Here is an 18,186-nt window from a genome sequence, read left to right on the forward strand (position 1 = left end):
ATATGGGAAGGAGACGCAAAAGGGCTGGGGTGGGGGACTTGGGTAAGGATTCTCCAGCCCTCCTCCTCTTCTTTGTTTGTATTCTCTGAGGTAGGGCAACCCAGTGTGCACATGGAGCAACCAGCCCCTCAAACATGCAGCTTCTAGAGTCCTTCACTCCTGTCCTCAGAAAACAATTACCTGTTCTCAGGACATCCTTAAAATTATAAACAGCACTCTACATACACCAGCCAATGAAATGGCACTAGAACAAAGCAAACACCTTTGAAACATGTTTTCTTTCAGAAACCACATCTTTCTCCATAGGCCTGATACAGAGTCATTTACCCCAGGATTTAGACACAGCTTCAGAAGAGGAAGTGGGGTTTTTGAGCTTGACTTAGTCAACTCTCTAACCAATAGTAGCCCTGAGTTTAAAAGAAGTGAAAATATTTCTTAATAACTTCCAATCTTACATATGTTTGCTCTCTTATTAAAAATAAAAAAAGCATTTTTTAAAAAGATACAAAGGAAGATTTCACTCTTCCTTTCTCTCAGAGAAACCTGAAATGCCCAGGCATCATATGAGTCACATCTAGATTTCATATGCAATCCATCTAGATTTCAACAAGAGACTTACTTTTTACTGGTTAGTTTGTGCAGGAAGACTGTGCTATAATCTATACAAAAACATTCTTGTTCCATTTTTTATCCCCTTGTAGCTATTGCCAAAGACCTGTCCTACTGGGAAGGAGAGACAAAAAGCCAAGTAACTATTTTTATGTACATATATAGATATAGATATATCAGTACAACATGTAGGTGAGGTGATGAATAGCAGTGGGGTGGAGGATCCACACAGAGAGTGAGAAAATACATTCAGTTCTTCTCACTGGTTCTTTAGTGTCCAGCATTCTGTTCCAAGCGCTCCAAACAACCACCAAAGGGTTCTGAATAAGTAATATTCCCAGTTGGCTCATCCATATGTGTTCATGTGGAATGTGAGGATTAAGAACACATGCCAAGTGCCCCTTAAGAGAAGTCAATATTAAGGAGAAACCATTTATCATATCCCTGTGAGGCCTTTGGCAATGGGAGATGTGAGGCTCAGAAGGTGCATCCCAAGGAGGCCCATTGTGGAAGGCTGTTCTGGCAGAAGATCTGCCATAATCAATGCTCTGTCGTCATATAGTGCAGAGGAGGGAGGGCAACGGCTTGCATCTTTTTTTTTTTTTAAATGTCATCAAGTTGACTCCAGCTCCATGTGTCTCAGAGTAGAATTGTGCTCCATAGTGTTGCCAATGACTCATATTCTAGAGTAGGTCATCATACCGTTCTTCTGAGGTGCCTCTGTGGGGATGTATACCACCAACCTTTCTCCGTACACCTCCCTTTTACAATCGTGTGATGTCTTCCAAGGGATCACTGCTCATTTCCCTTGCTGGAACCCCTTCCATTGGTTCTAGTTTGGTCTCAAGTCCAAAGGTGGGATTGATCCTTCCAGGGCTATAGTCATTTCTTTTTAAATCTGCAAGGCAGACAATTTAGACAGCTACAAGGGGTGTTCTAGAACATAATGTTCACATGCATAGAATAGATGCTAGGATTTGCCAAGAGTTCACATGGACTCTGCTTCCCCTGGCCATGGAAATGTGGAACTCACACTAAACCATGTCCAGTGAAAAGGCCTTCTCCCAGAGCGGAGAACGGGACCCTACCCAGAAAAGCAGTGATGCCTGAGATGGAGGCAGAGATGATGATGTGGAGAGATGGAGCAGCTGGGGATTTTAGACGCAGAGAGGGAGAGGGGCTGTGTGCTGACGACTGGGGGGCATGTTTCTAGTGTATACCCTTTGGTTGGTTGATGATGCATGGAGGGGATTGTAACCATGGCAATGAAACAATATACGATAGGATGAATGTAAAACTAATGTTCTCCCATGTAAACTATCACATAATTCATAATAAAACATAAAAAAAGAAAAGAAAAGAAAAGGCCTTCTCCCATATCCATGTGTAATTCTAACTCTGTAGCGTAGTAGTTACGAATCGGGCTGCAAACCTTAAGGTCAGCGGTTCGAAACTACCAGCTGCTCCACGGGAGAAAGATGAGGCTTTCTACTCCCGTAAAGATTTACACCCTCGGAAACTCTATACAGGGCCCCTATGGGTCGGAACCGACTCGACGGCACATAACAACAACAACAATACTCTTTTAGGCATGTGCTCACTGTGTCAGGGGATGAAAGATTCTGTTCTTTGAAAACTTGACTGAAGTTAAGTGAGGGCAAATAGCAAAAGACATTTTGATAACTGAATGGCAAGAAGGCCCCAGGGTGTCCGTCAAAACGTAGGCTTTAGATGTCAAGGTCAGTTCTCTATACAAATCTGTATGAAAGGCAATCAAAAAGTATTGCTACAAACTCACTGACATCTCTACTAAATAAAAATATCACAGGTCTTTGGCATAACATAATCTACAAAGACAGTATTTTACATCCTACTATTGTGAGTAGCGACTGAGATTCTTAAAAGCTCTTGAGCAGTCACCGATGGTGCAACTACTGGTCTCTCTCAGTGCAAAGGAAAGAAGAATGAGGAAAAACTGAAGATGCTTGGGATCAATTAGCCCCAGTGAACTCATGGGACATGTGAACACCCACAACCCTGAGACCAGAAGAACTCAATGGTGCCGGACTATCATTACCAACTGTTCTGAAATTGATTGTGTTAGAAGATCCTAGATAGAGTGGAGGAAAATGTGGAACAAAATTCGGCATTACAAAAAACAAAAGATCAGGCTTACTGGATATAAAAAGACTGGAGGAAACTCAGACTCCTGCCCCCAGTCCCTTCAGGCCTAGACCTGAACTCACCCTTGTAGGCTCAATTTTCAGCAGTAGATAGTTATACATGGGGCACCACACTAGTGAGGCATGCACAACATGGAATTGTCAATCATTCAAGGTCAAAAGGGTAGCATTTGTCTAAGGCGAAAATTCAGACGGTAGAATGGAAACAAGAATCACAGGGAGGAAGTGGGATGTTGTTAAGTGCTTTTGAGTCGGTTCCGACTCATAGCGACCCTGAATAGGATTTCTGAGAAATGGCTAGTGAGTTTGAACCGCCAACTTTGTGGTTCAAACCAACTTTGCAGTCCATTGCTTATCCTACAGTGCCACACCAGTACTGCTAATGTTAAATGGAGGGAGTTCTAATCAGTGAAATAAAATGAAATGTGATTTATTTAATGTAAAACTGATGATCTACTCTGTAAAACCTTCACCAGGTTCATAATAAAAAGTTTAATGTATATATGGTGGTGGTGACTATGTGCTGTGGAGTTGGTTCCGACTCATAGCGACCCTGTACAGGGTTTCTGAGGCTGTATATCTTTACGGGACAGAAAGCCTCATCTTTCTCCCGCAGAACAGCTGGTAGTTTCCAACTGCTGACCTTAAGGTTCGCAGGCCGATTAGCAACTACTACACTACCAGAGCTCTTTAATATATATATGTATATGCATATGTATATGTGGGACAGCACTACTGCAAAGCTTCAATGGTTTGGAAAGATGTCCATTTAAGTTATGTTAAAAATTTGATGTTAGCCCTAACCTCAAAATCATTTTTCTCCATGGCACAAAATTATCAGTTTTTTGGATGGCACCCTAATTCCTTTGTTGTTGTTAATAAGTGCCATCAAATCAGTTCCGACTCATAGAGATCCTACATTGAGTTTCTAAGGAGCAGCTACTGGGTTTGAACCGCTGACCTTGTGATTCACCTTGCAGTGCCGATCCTATAGCACCACACCAGAATTCCAAATCTTTATAGAAGCAGAATGCCTCCTCTTTCTTCCACTGAGTGACTGGTAGATTCGACTGCTGACCTTGTGGTTAGCAGCCCAGTTCGTAACCCACTACATTACCAGGGCTCCTTGAAAAGTCTGTTACTGAGAGAACTTGTCTGCAGCCATCTGATCACAGAGATATGTTTCAAAAGATTTTCTGGAATAATTCCATACATGTATGAACTGGAACACTAGTAGCAATATTGTTGTTGATGTTAAGTGCTGTCGTGTCAGTTCTGACTCATAGCAACCCTGTATAGGGTTTCTAAGTTGTGGCTGGTGGGTGTGAACGGCCAACCTTGCAATTCAAACAGACCTTGCAGTCCAATGTTTATTCTACAACTCTACACCAAGATTTCCTAGTAGCAATGTTGTTGTTGTTGTTAAGTGCCGTTGAGTCGATTCTGACCCATAGCGACCCTGTATAGGGTTTCTGAGGAGCAGCTGGTGAGCTTGAACCACCGACCTTGATGTTCAAATGACTTTGCAGTCTGACGTATTAGCCCACTTCGCCACACCAGGACTCTCTAGTAGCAATACTAGGCTCTAAATTTTTAAGTAATTTTTTATGATGTGCTGATTAAACTTTCTAACTTTAATCAAGTATTCCTTTTATATTTGTTTGATGTGGACTGGGTTTTACTAATAAGCTGTTGGTTAATGCGCTGGACTGCAAAGTTCGCTTGAACCGGGAGGCCTGCGGTTCAAGCTCACCAGCTGCTTCTAGGAAACCCTATACAGGGTCGCTATGGGTTGGAATCCGACTCAACGGCACTTCACAACAACATCAACAACTGGATTTTCTATATATATATTGCTTCATTCAATGCTCACATCATTTTCATAAGATATTTGTTATTATTCCTGATTTACAGATGAGGAAACAAGGCTTACGGGCAGAGAGTTGACAGGAGAGCACTGTATGCCCACAACCTGTATGGCTCTGGAGTCTACGTTCTTAAAAAAAAAAAAAAAAAAGTGAGATATAATCGAATAAAAAAAGAAAATCGCTCTTTATCCTCTTTTCCAGACAAAACTTTTAATTCAGATTACCAAATGTCTGAGTAATAAAGATGTTTCTGATTCCTACTTAAATGTGCTAACTAACATTTTGGAAGGAAATTTAGAATAAGTCTAGAGGTGAAAGAATTATTGAATTTTGAATTACTCATTCAAACCCACCAGCGTAGATTAAATGATTTCAACCTTAATCATAGAGAATTGCTCATGGGTTCAAAGGTTGAAAGCAGTGAGTTAGATATCAAACCTCCCTTTCTCCTGGGTAAGCCCTGGGTCTTTTAGAATGAGAGGCTGTCTGGTCTAGAGCTCACTGAATCAGACCTGGGAAGAGACCAGTTCCTGAGGACTCGCAGCTGGCTGGCTACACTCCAGCCAGCAAGTCATGGAGAGATTTCTCAGCTCCTGCCTCCTAAAAGGTCCCCTGGAAGTCTGATCCCCCTCAGCTCAGTCCAGCCCCTTTCTGGACCCCTTTTACCAGAGCATTAGGCCAAATAGGTAGCTCTGCCCACCAGCCAATATGCTATGGATAGATCTCTTTGCTCAGGTCTGGCACATAGCTTAATGGCAGCGAATCCTGGAGAGATATAAATTGAGGATTTTGGCCATCCCTCTTTGCTAGAATCTGAGCACCCTATATACCCACCACCCTTACTATGCACCCCTGGTTCACTCTACTTCTACTGAAACTGAAGGCCAGCCTTTTGCTAAGTCTTGTCCTTCTCCCAAAACCAACCTTTTCCTAGATGCTGCCCACAAGAGGGCCTCCAACCTCTAATTCCAACAAGATTAGAAATGTGACCTTCTTTCCTGTAAATTTACCCCTGCTCTATCCCCAGGTTAGATCAACAATGGATGGTGATCTTTTACTAATTTCCACGTCAGATCCTAATGGTTTAATTTAAAATGGGAATGGTTGTTCAGCTTAAAATATTTGAAATTCCATTCTAAGAGCAAGCTTGGGATGGACTAAGAAAAAGAGGGAAAGAGGGGCAGAAAACACCCCTCTGAAACTCCCCCACAAATAAATAAAACAAAGGATTACAGAGCAGCCAAAGCAGGTCTACCAGCTCTGGGGCAGAGTAGAGATATTTAGCTGCTTACTTTTCTGTTAGGTATCAATTCTGGTTTCAGAGAGAATGTGCCATATATATCAAATCAACAAAAAACGAATGCAATGTGTGTTTTAAGTGGCGTGTTTTGTACTGAAAAACAGCTGCTTTGATTGACTGCTGCTATTTCCCATTCTCCCCCCTCCTCCATGTCTAATGGGTCAAGAAGAACATAGAAACACAGGGGCACCATGTTAAGCTATCATGGCTTGCGCATGATGCAGAGTGGGCAGGACCCAAAGGGGCGGGGCAGAGACAAGGTGCCTTGGTCCAGTTTTACCCCACTTTAAGTAGATGGAACTTTTCCCTTGGAGTGACAGTGACAAGTATCAGGCCCAATGTTGTTTTATCACATTTTAGCAGAACCTGAAGTTAATCCCTGCCCTTTTAATCTCTTTAGAGACTTGGAAATTTCGCAGTCAGAAAGCCAGGGCTCCGACTTCGAATGAGATAAAAATGTGATTAAGATTTTTCGACTCCATCCCAGTTTACAATATATGTTATTCTATGGGAGAGTTACTTAGAGGAAAATAGAATTGTCTGAGGCATACCCGGCAGTTTGAGCTTCCGGCAGCAGGAGTTGCAGCGATGTTTTGCAATGAAGTTTCTAATTGCATCTTCTCCTAAATTGGCTGGTCCAAACACCATTCCTCTTGATCTAGAGGAAATATCAGAATATCAATTAGATCACAGGGAAGAAAAAGAGCTCAACTAGGATTCTCTAAGATACCGAACAGTCTCCCATAGTAACTCAGTAAACTTGAAGGAGCCAACAAAGAACAGAGCACTTTGGGGAAGCAGCAATGTTAGGTTTGCAAATTTAAAATTCAAATGCACTTAAATCTTTGTACCCAACTCCAAGACCTACTGTGAAACTCATTTCAACACTAATCTGATAGAAGAGTGCAATTTCTATGTACCACATTAAAACAAAATACAGAAAGGCCCTTTTTAATGCATATGGGGTGAGAGAATGACATTCATTACCAAATGTTCTACTAGAATACAGAGAAATAAGACACAAAAGGAAATAAATTTGCTACAGGGATGCATCTTTTTTAAAGATTCATATGCATTGATTCAAACCCAGATACTTTTGTAACAATAACTCATGTTCTAAAAAACAAATACCTCACAAAACTTTAGATTCAGTATTCAAGTCTCTCCTAATCGCATCCTTCTACCATACATGCTGTAGTCCTCACTGTGATTGTTCATGGAAAGATTAAGACCACTAATAGACAACTTGTTTGTGGAAGTAAACTACATATATTAAAAGTAGGTAACCAAATTACAAACAGAATCTGTGTGTAGTAGGTACACTTGAAATACTCTATAATTATATAAACTAGATCCTTAGCAGATTCTAGGACCAATATTCAGCCATAATCACTTCATGCACAAGCATTATTCGTTAGGCTTTCATTGCACGGAATAGAGCAAGTACCCCAGAAACACTTCCAAAGAAACTTTATGAAAACTAATATTTTATTTTAATGACATGCACAGTGGAAACAGCACATTTTAAAATCTGAACTCAATTACTGCTTTTAAATACCAAGTCTTAAGAAAAAAGAAAAGCAAACCATCACAAAAGGAAACAATAAACTTCGCTTCTAAGGAGTGCGGTTTTTCAAAAGGGACGTGGTGTAAAAACGGATTTTTTTCCATCTGAGGATTGAAACATTTATCTCAATTTCCACTTCCTGTTGGCAGAATAACAGTAGCTGCTCTGAAGATGTGCCAAGTTCAGAATGAAGGCTGATGTCAGTTTGATCTCAGATTGCCTCTCTCTTTGAGGAGAGTAGGTAGGGGAAATCTCTTGGGAAGACAATGTGAACAGACACCCAGGATTAACTTTACTGGTCACTCAATTGCTTTTATAAAGCACAACTCTGGTGCTATTTACCCAGCCACATCAACGATCTCTTGGTAACTCTTCCTCTCTTTCAGCTCATCTGGGAAGGAGTCACGGTAGAAAGGTGAAATTGAACGTGGCAAAGTAGGCTCTCTTGGTGTTAGTATCAGAACTCCATGACGCCAACAAAGTGCAAGATGAAGATGTCAGTCATTGAAACTGAAGACATCCTCCTTATATTCTCTCCAGCATGACCCCACTGGATATTTCACCCTTTTAGATCCCATACCTATCATTTCTGTCATCAAAGTAAAGCATGAAAACTCTCAACTGCGAGGCATAGCATTATTCTCAAAAGAGAAAAAGGATCAAATTACAAGCAGAATCTGTATGTATCAGACACACATGAGATACTCTATAATGGACTTCTTGTTGTGGTGCTATAGGATCAACATTGGACTTCGAACCACAAGGTCGGCAGTTCAAACCCACTAGCTGCTTCTTGGGAACCCTGTACAAGGTCACTTTGAGTCAGAACTGACTCAACAGCACTTAACAACAACAAAAGACAATTATAATAGAACCTTAGCCGATTCTAGGATCGATATTTAGTCATCAATATCAATATGCTAAATCATTGCCCACTCTCAGCTTAGTGAAAATTAAGATGAGAACATCGAAATGACTATGAAATGTGTATCTCAGGGGTCCAATCTCTTTCTGTGCAGAGGTAAGTGGAAAGAGGGTTGCAGAAACATTTATTTGCATGTACACTCTACAGCCTGCCTAGAGACTTGCAGTCTCAGACAGCTAAATTTTAGAAAGAGACATCTAGCTGATGTCCAGGGCTTTCACAGGAAAATCAGGTGGTTTTTCTGATCCACATGCCAGGAAACACTAATCAGTGCCATCTTTACATAGATTAACAGGAGTCTTGGTGGCACAGCAGTGGGTAAGCAGTCAGCTGCTAACTGAAAGGTAGGTGGTTCAAACCCATCAGCTGCTCTGTAAAACCGCGACAAGGCTGTCTGCTTCTTTAGAGACTGCAGCTTTGGAAACTCTTTGGGAGCTGTTCTATTCTGCTCTTTAGGGTCACTGTGAGTCAAAATCACATCAATAGCAAAGGATTTGGGATTTTTCATTTTGTATAGAGATTTACTAAGGAACAGCATCACTTTGACTTATCAAATACCCAAAACAATCAAAGAGCTGGGTTAAAACATATCATCCCAAACTACCAAACACCAAAGCAGCCTCAACTCAGGCTCTATAACCTGGGAAATGAAGTCCAGTGTCCTGACAGGATTTGACAGGGAAGGCAGCAAGGTGTGGGAAGTTGAGACAATTGGTATAAGAGACAATATGAAAATTTATACAACAAAAGCATCTTATCCTTTAATGAAAAATTATTAACCCCCCTTCTCCTCATAGTGTGGTGCTGTAGGATAAGTAATGGACTGGTAACCACAAGGTTGGCAGTTCAAACCCACCAGTAGCCCTTGAAAACCCTATACAGGGTTGTTGTGAGTAGGAAATGAGTCAAGGGCACACTACAACAACCACCATCTCCTCATAGACAAGATGCAGTCTTCACTGAGCCTTTCTCATTAGTGAACGAGGACTGAAAACATTTACCTCCTAGCTTGCTAAAATGAGTAAGTATATGGGAAAGCACTCGCTTCAATCAGCGCTTCTCAAATTTTAATTTACGTCTAATCACTGGAGGATCTCATGAAAAAAATAGACTCAGATTCAATTAAGTTTAGGGAAGGCCTTGAGAATCTGCATTTTTAACCACCTCCCAGATGCTGCTGGTATGTCAAAGACACTGTAGGCAGCAACAGTCTAACACTTCGAAGGCATGATCAAAATGTGAGCCACCTTAAAGCCCATTGATGCTAAGTGACATCAAGTTGGCTCTAGTCATAGTGACCTTGTTTCCAAGGAGCGTCTGGTGGATTTGAACTGCCGATCTTGCAGTTATCAATTCAATGCTTATCTTACAAAGCCATATCAGGACTCCATTAAACAAGTTAGGTGTAATTTCCCACTATCTTGACATTTAACAGTACTTCTACCTATCATCACCCTGAAGAGCAACACCATCCAAAACTGGATGACAAGTCAGGTTGACCACAATGATACCATCCTATCCCATCCCAGAGGTCCTACTCTCCCATCATAAAAAATAAAGCTCGCCATAAGACAGAGGTTCCCAACCCTGGTTTTCCATGAGAATTACATGGGAAACTGAAAAAATATAGAGATATCAGGGTCCTATTTTCAGAGATTCAATTTTATGACTGTTCTGAGCTTTTTTTTTTTTTTTAAGTTCCCTCCCTGTTGTTGTTGTTAGGTGCCATCGAGTCACTACTGACTCAAAGCAACCCTATGTACAACAGAACGAAACACTGCCCAGTCCTGGGCCAACCTCACAATTGTTGACATGCTTGAGCCCATTGATGCTGCCACTTTCCCAATCCACCTCACTGGGAGGTCTTCCTCTTTTTCTCCTTCTCCAGAGACTTTTTATCCTTCTCCAGAGACTGGTCCCTCCTGACAATATGTCCAAAGTATGAGAGATGAAGTTTGGCCATCCTAGCCTCCAAGGAGCACTCTGGCTGCATGTCTTCCAACACAGATCTGTTGGTTCTTTTGGCAGTCCATGGTATTTTCAATATTCTCCTCCAACACCATGACTCAAAACCATCAATTCTTCCATAGTCTTCCTTATTCACTGTCCAGCTTTCGCATGCATATGAGGTTATTGAAAATACCATGGCTTGGGTCAGGCGCACCTTAGTCTTCAAGCTGACACCTTTGCTCTTCAACACTTTAAAAAGATCTTGTGCAGCAGATTTGCCTAATGTCATTTGATTTCTTGACTGCTGCTTCCATGAGTGTTGATAGTTGATCCAAGAAGAATGAAGTCCTTGCCAACTTCAATCTTTTCTCCATTAATAATATTGTTTATTGGTCCAGTGGTGAGGATTTTTATTTTCTTTACATTGAGATGCAATCCATACCAAAGGCTGTGCTCTTTGATCTTCATCAGTAAATATTTTAAGTCCTCTTCACTTGCAGCAAGCAAGATTGTATCATCTGCATATCGCAGGTTGTTAATGAGTCTTCCTCCAATCCTGATGCTATGTTTCTTTTCATATAACCCAGCTTCTGGGATCATTTGCTTGGCATACAGGTTGAATAAGTATGGTGAAAGAATACAACCCTGTCACACACTTTTCTTAATTTTAAACCATTCAGTGTTCCCATGTTCTGTTCAAACAACTGCCTGTTGATCCATGTACAGATTCCTCATGAGCACAATTAAGTGTTCAGGAATACTCATACTTTGCAATGTTGTCCATAGCTTGTCATGATCCACACAATCAAAAGCTTTTGCGTAGTCAATAAAGCACAGGTAAACATCTGTTCCCTTCCTAGGAGACCTTAATAGAAACTGAGATCAACTACCTGATAGAATGCAATGAAATACTCAGCTGTCAAGTGGCCTAATAAAATATTCTTAAGAATTCTAAAAGATAGAAATAGTCAAGTCCTATTAAATTATATCTGCCAGGGTTAAATTTAATAAGTGGCTACCAGTGTACAAATAAATCTGGTTATATATATAATTTTTCACTGAAAAGTTATAAAGTTCTTAGAGTACAAGATTCCTACTACAAACCGTTGAGCACATGGGGCTATTGAAGAAAAATATTTTTATCTAGTAACATTTTAGTAGACCTAAAATGAAAAATAATAAAACCTTTATGTGTATCCTCAGGGTTACAACATGGTCTCCATAGTCAAATATCATTAGAATCGGAAGCATTCTGAGCAATACGACAGACCTTTATCTTCTAAACCTTACCTAGTACAACTAAACATTTAAAGCACTTTTTGAAGGACCACTTTGTTTAAAAGTCTACTGGTGTGGCACTGTAGGATCAGCACTGGACTGTGAACCACAAGGTCGGCAGTTCAAACCCACCATTTGCTCCTCAGAAACTCTATGAGTTGGAATCGACTCGACAGCACTTGAAAACAACAACAACAATATTTAAATAATACACTGAAAGGACAGATAATTAAAGCAGTGAATATTTATAGTACAAGTCTCTGTGTGAGGGAAAGTAAAAATGTCAGATTTTAATACGGGGGGAGCTTTAAAGAGTTCATGGGAAAATAATATTCTCTTTTCATTCCATTTTCTGTGAGCTTTTGAAACCTCCTCACATATAGGGATTACATAGTTTAACTTATTTCTTCTACAGTCCATATGTTAAGTATAGACACTAGAAGACAGCTAAGAAGTAAAGATTTTGTATGTTAACAGTTTTCATAGTGTGGTCTCCAGCATCAACAGCATCGGCACTATCCATGAAGTTGTTAGAAATACACATCACCGGGTCTTACTCCAAATCAACTGAATTAGAAACTCTGGGAGTAGGTCCCAAAAATCTGTTTTAACCAGCTCTCCTGGTGATCCTAATGCACATTCATGTTTGAGACTACTGCTGTCTGTGGGTGGTGCAAACAGTGCTCAGCTGCTAACCAAAAGATGAGAAGTTCAAGTCTACCAGGAAATGCCTCCCTCCTCTTCTGAAAAAATCTGCCATGGAAAGCCTTGTGGGGCACAATTCTACTCTGGAATCAACTCAACAGCAACTGGTTGGTTTTGATTTTTGTTGTTATCTTTGTTCTGTTTGCCGTATGTCCAGTCCTTAATCAACACCAACCACCACTTTGTTCTATTTGAACAGAAGACTACAACCTCAGATTTTTTTATTTGCCATAACTTCCCAAAAACTTGGTTATGGGATAAAATGTCTATGGGAATTGAAACAACATTCACATCACTCATCCCTCTATAGAATTTAAACTTCAGCTCTAAATTAAGTCAGACTAATTGATGCTTCAATTTTCATCTATGTCGTTTTGACCTCATATACATTTGCTGCTGCTGAATAGCACATTTTAGATCCTGGATTTTCATTTTATAGGCATGTGGTGAACAATACAGTCCAAGAGATAATGCAATGCTCTACTGTGAGGATGACAAAGGAAATGGTACTTCCCTATGATAATGTTTCAATGCCATGAAGCCAGTAGATGCTGAATTCACCTGTATGTCTCCTTTCTTTAGTTCACTAAAAATCTCAGAGTCAAATCAGCAACATAATGCTGACTACAGCATTGTTGTTGCTACTGTTAACTGCTGTCCAGTTGATTCCAACTCATAGTGACCCTGTTGTACAACAGAACAAAACACTATCTGGTCCTGGGCTTTGCTAACAATTACTGGCATGCTTGAACCCATTGTTTCAGCCACTGTGTCAATCCATCTCTTTGGGGTCTTCCTCTTTTTTCAATCTTCTAAGTAGCAAGACCTTAAATTAACTTACCGTTTGTCTTCAGGTTTTATAACAGATGGATCTGTCAAATTTTCTCCAACACCTCAAAAGAAGAAGAAGGAAAAAACTCATTTAGCAAATGGGAATTTCATTCTTTCAGAAACTCAAGAAAGCAATCATCGAATTTTAATTTTGTTTTTAAACTTAGACTCACTCTGTAGTACACTAAGTATCATATGGATTACATGACTACAAAAACCTTCCAAAAATATGTGAAAATGAATGAGCTAAGTAACTAATTCCCGCAGCCCCCTCTCGTCTGCTATAATAAACTCCTATGCCATGAATGAATGTTTTAGTAGTGTGTTCACAATTAGTAATAATGGTAGATGTCATTCATTAACTACTCGTATATATTGTTGCTGTTGGTAACGTGCTGTCAAGGCAGTTCTGACTCATATTGACCTTGTATAGGGTTTCTGGTGGGTTTGAACTGTTGATTTTGTGGTTTGCAGTCCAATGTTAATCCTATAGAACCACACCAGAAGTCCTTGTATATACTAGACATTTTCATTTTATTTACTTTAATCCTCAGCCATCACAAAAGGCAAGTATTAACATCCTCATATCATTGATGAATCCTGGTGTGGTGCTGTGGGCTAATGCATCAGACTGCAAAGTCATTTGAACTGCAAGGTCGGTGGTTGAAGCTCACCAGCTGCTCCTTGGAAACCCTATACAGGGTCTCTATGTGTTGGAAATGATTCGACAGCACTTCCCAACAACAACAAATCATTGATGAGAACATTGATGTTCAAAGCTATGAAGTATTCAGTCAGAGGTTGCAGACTTTATAAATGGGTGTAGCAGGATGAAAGCTAAGGCTGGCTGAGCCGATGCTTCAGTTCCTCCCACTCCTTTGGGGTCTCCTTAGATGACTCTATGTGGACTCAGCAAGGTGCAAGATGCTGTGGTTTTGCTGGTACAACCTCTGCTCCATCAAAGGGACACATCACATAGCTATCAGCCTTTTCCCTAAAAAACTGACTTCTTTAGGTAAATAAATGTAGAGTAAGAGTTTTCAACTTTCTTTTTCTCATGTTTTGGGAGTCCTGGTGCGGCACTGTGGGTAAATGCACTGGACCGCAAGGTCAGGTTGAACGCAAGGTTAGTGGTTCAAATTCACCAGCTGCTCCTCAGAAACCCTATACAGTGTCGCTATGAGTTAGAATCAACTCATCAGCAACAACAATGTTTTAGGAGTCGTGTACCCCCTTCTCAGTCTGATGTATCTCAGGTACTCCTTATCTCAAAATACTGTTTCAAATGCCTAATTTAAACACATAGAATTTAAAATGAAATAAAAAATATTGAAATAGAGTTTATCATAATCCTTTTTTATAAGGAGCCCTGGTAGCATAGTGATTTAATGCGTTGGGCTGCTAACTGCAAGGTGAGCAGTTCGAATCTACCTGTTGCTCCATGGGAGAAAGATGAGACTTTTTGCTCCCATAAAGATTTACAGTCTCAGAAGCCATAAACTATACAAGGTGGCTATGAGTCAGAACTGATTTAATGACATGTAGCAGTTATTGTTGTTGTTCTTAGGTGCCATCGAGTCGCTACCGACTCATAGTGACCCTATTACAACAGAATAAAACACAGCCCCATCCTGGGCCAACCTCACAATTGTTGACATGCTTGAGCCCATTGATGCTGCCACTTTGCCAATCCATCTTGCTGGGGGTCTTCCTCTTTTTCTCTGACCCTCCACCTTACCAAACATGATATCCTTCTCCAGCAACTGGTCCCTCCTGACAATATGTTCAAAGTATGAGAGATGAAGTTTGGCCATCCTGGCCTCCAAGGAGCACTCTGGCTGCACTTCTTCCAACACAGGTCTGTTGGATCTTTTGGCAGCCCATAGCACTTTCAATATTCTCTTCCAACACCATAACTCAAAAGCATCAATTTTTTTACGGTCTTCCTTATTCACTGCCCAGCTTTTGCATGCATATAAGGTTATTGAAAATACCATGGCTTGGGCCAGGTGCACCTTAGTCCTCAAGGTGACACCTTTGCTCTTCAACACTTTAAAAAGGTCTTGTGCAACAGATTTGCCTAATGTAATACATCATTTGATTTCTTGACTGCTGCTTCTGTGAGTGTTGATTGTTGATGCAAGAAGAATGGAGTCCTTGACAACTTCAATCTTTATTTCCATTGATAAGAATGTTGTTTATTGGTCCAGTGGTGAGGATTTTTGTTTTCTTTACACTGAGATGCAATCCATATTGAAGGCTGTGCCTCTTTGATCTTCATCAGTAAATATTTTAAGTCCTCTTCACTTTCAGCAAGCAAGGTTGTATCATCTGCATATCACAGGTTGTTAATGAATCTTCTTACAATTCTGATGCCATGGTTTTTTTTCATATAACCCAGCTTCTCAGATTATTTGCTCAGCATACAGGTTGAATAAGTATGGTGAAAGAATACAACCCTGTCACACACCTTTCTTAATTATAAACCATTCAGTGTTCCCATGTTCTGTTTGAACAACTGCCTCTTGGTCCATCTATAGATTCCTCATGAGCACAATTAAGTGTTCCGGAATACTCATACTTCGCAATGTTGTCCATAGCTTGTTATGATCTACACAATCGAAAGCCTTTGCATAGTCAATAAAGCACAGGTAAACATCTTTCTGGTATTCTCTGCTTTCAGCCAAGATCCATTGGACATCAGAAATGATATCCCTCATTCCACATCCTCTTCTGAATCTAGATTGAACCTCTGGAAGTTCTCTGTATGCTTGCAGCCATTTCTGTATTACCTTTAGTAAAACTTTACTCGCATGGGATATCAAAGAGATTGTCTGATGATTTCTGCATTCTGTTATGTCACCTCTCTTTGGAATGGCAGCAATCCTTTTTTAGATTGTTGTATTCCAATACTTATGCTTCCCTATTAATACAGTGAATGACAGGATTTAGCAGAGGTCTAATAACTAGTTAACTTTTAAGAAATGATCAAAGTAAACATTATTTTGAAATATCTGCCACATCTATAATGTGCGATATTGTGTTATTGCTGTTAGATCGGTTGAGTCATAGAAACCCTCATAGGGTTTCTGAGACTGTAAACCGTTATGAGACCAGAAAGCCTCATCTTTCTCCTCAGGAGCGGCTGTTGGACTACAATGGGCAACCTTGTAGTTAGCAGTCCAGTGCTTATCCTACATCTGATATTCTATTGCCAATAGTTATTGTTGTTGGTATTGTTAAGTGCCATTGAGTTGGCTCCAATGTGCCATTGAGTGACCCTGTAAATGGTTTCCAAGGAATGGCTGGTAGGTTTGAACTGCTGATTTTGTGGTTAGCAGTCCAGTACTTATCCTACATTGCCAATTGTTTTAGGCTGTGGGCTAATGCGTCAGACTGCAAAGTCATTTGAATTGCAAGGTCAATGATTCAAGCTCACCAGCTGCTCCTTGGAAACCCTATACAGGGTCGCTATGGGTTGGAATCAACTCAATGGCACTTAACAACAAGTACACTGTAATTTGTTACCAACATTTATATTGAAAGGTAATGATGGATTTAAGTTACAGGTTAGTGAAAATAAAGATGTAATATGTTTTCCCTTCAAAGTTCACAGACCCAATGAATTCTCCCCACATATCCCCTTTAGAACCCCTGTCTTAGAGTCTCTCATTGATTTTGAATGGGGAAAGGAAGAGAAGTGATGGAAACACAAGTGTGTATGGGGAAATGGGGTGTGGTTTGCTTTATTTGCTTTGCTTAGGTAGTGGTTATGCATTGGGCTGCTAATCTCAGGGTCAGCAGTTCTAAACTATCAGCTGTTCCGCAGGAGAAAGATGAGGCTTTCTGCTCCCGTAAAGATTTACAGCCTCGGAAACCCTGCACAGGGTTGCTATGAGTCAGAACTGACTCCACGGCACATAACAACAACAAGTCAGTCTTACTCTTTTTAAGGGAAAAAAAAAAAATCATAGGAAGAGACTGGGCTCTTTATGCTTTTGTCTTTGCACAAATAAGTAAGAACAGACAAGAGAGACCTTGCTTTTCCAACCATACAATAAATAAACAAAACAGACAAACGACAAACAGATTTCCCAAGTACCATCAACAGACAGACAAATGGCAACAAATCCTTCCAACCTTAGTGCTGACATTTCCAGCAATAATGAAATCTTTAGGGTGACGCCTCAGTAAACTGAAAGTTTAAGAGGGAAGCTTATTTAGTAAAGTGGTAACATCAACTGGGGAAAGGAGAATTTTGCAGGAAAAAAACCCTTAATAATAAATAATAAAGAAAATGATAAATCAAAATTACACGAGTCACTGAATAAAACATGCAGGAACTGCTGAATTGGTGTATATTTTGCTGTCTATATTCATAACAGGAGTCCTGGTGTGGCACTGTGGGTTAATGCACCAGACTGCAAAGTCATTTGAACTGCAAGGTCGGCAGTTCAAGCTCACCAGCTGCTCCTTGGAAACTATACAGGGTCGCTATGGGTCGGAACAACAACAACATATTCATAATAACAACAAAACATGTTTTTAAATCACATCAGCTTCTGGTTGTTTAAAAAGAATTGATTCTAATTCACAGTGGCCCTTTAGGACAGATGTAACTGGCGTAGGGTTTCTGAGACTGCAAATCGTTAAAGGAGCAGACAGCTTCATCTTTCATCCTCAGAGTGACTGGTGGGTTTGAGCCACTCACTGGGTCTTGCAAGTTTTCTGCCTTTGACAGCATACAGTCTTACCACTTTCCTATGACTCTCTATTAGTGGGAAATATTTGCATTTTCCTTCTCTGATAGGTTTCTGCTTTACCCAGGTTCCGGCGTTAGCGGGTCTTACTGTATTGTGTTTCCTAATGAATACTAAAACCAAGCCCACACCACCGTTATGGACTGGATTCCGACTCCTAGGGACCCTACAGGACAGGGAGCACTGCCCTCTAGAGCTGTCAAAGCTGTC

At 40.4% G+C, this 18,186-nt stretch overlaps 1 protein-coding gene across 1 annotated transcript in view; it reads right to left on the minus strand.

Moving 5' to 3' along the window:
- Positions 1-1,373: 1,373 nt before the first annotated feature.
- TRPM6 (transient receptor potential cation channel, subfamily M, member 6) overlaps positions 1,374-18,186 on the minus strand; it is a 178,452-nt gene continuing 161,639 nt past the window's right edge. The window contains exons 36-38 of the mRNA XM_006835005.1: positions 13,227-13,278; positions 6,512-6,618; positions 1,374-1,507 (exon numbers count right to left, since the gene is read on the minus strand). Coding sequence (XP_006835068.1) covers positions 1,374-1,507; positions 6,512-6,618; positions 13,227-13,278 — 293 coding nt within the window. The remainder of the gene's footprint in view (positions 1,508-6,511; positions 6,619-13,226; positions 13,279-18,186) is intronic.

The sequence above is a fragment of the Chrysochloris asiatica genome, unplaced genomic scaffold (assembly GCF_000296735.1).
Source record: "Chrysochloris asiatica unplaced genomic scaffold, ChrAsi1.0 scaffold00014, whole genome shotgun sequence".
Lineage (NCBI taxonomy): Eukaryota > Metazoa > Chordata > Mammalia > Afrosoricida > Chrysochloridae > Chrysochloris > Chrysochloris asiatica.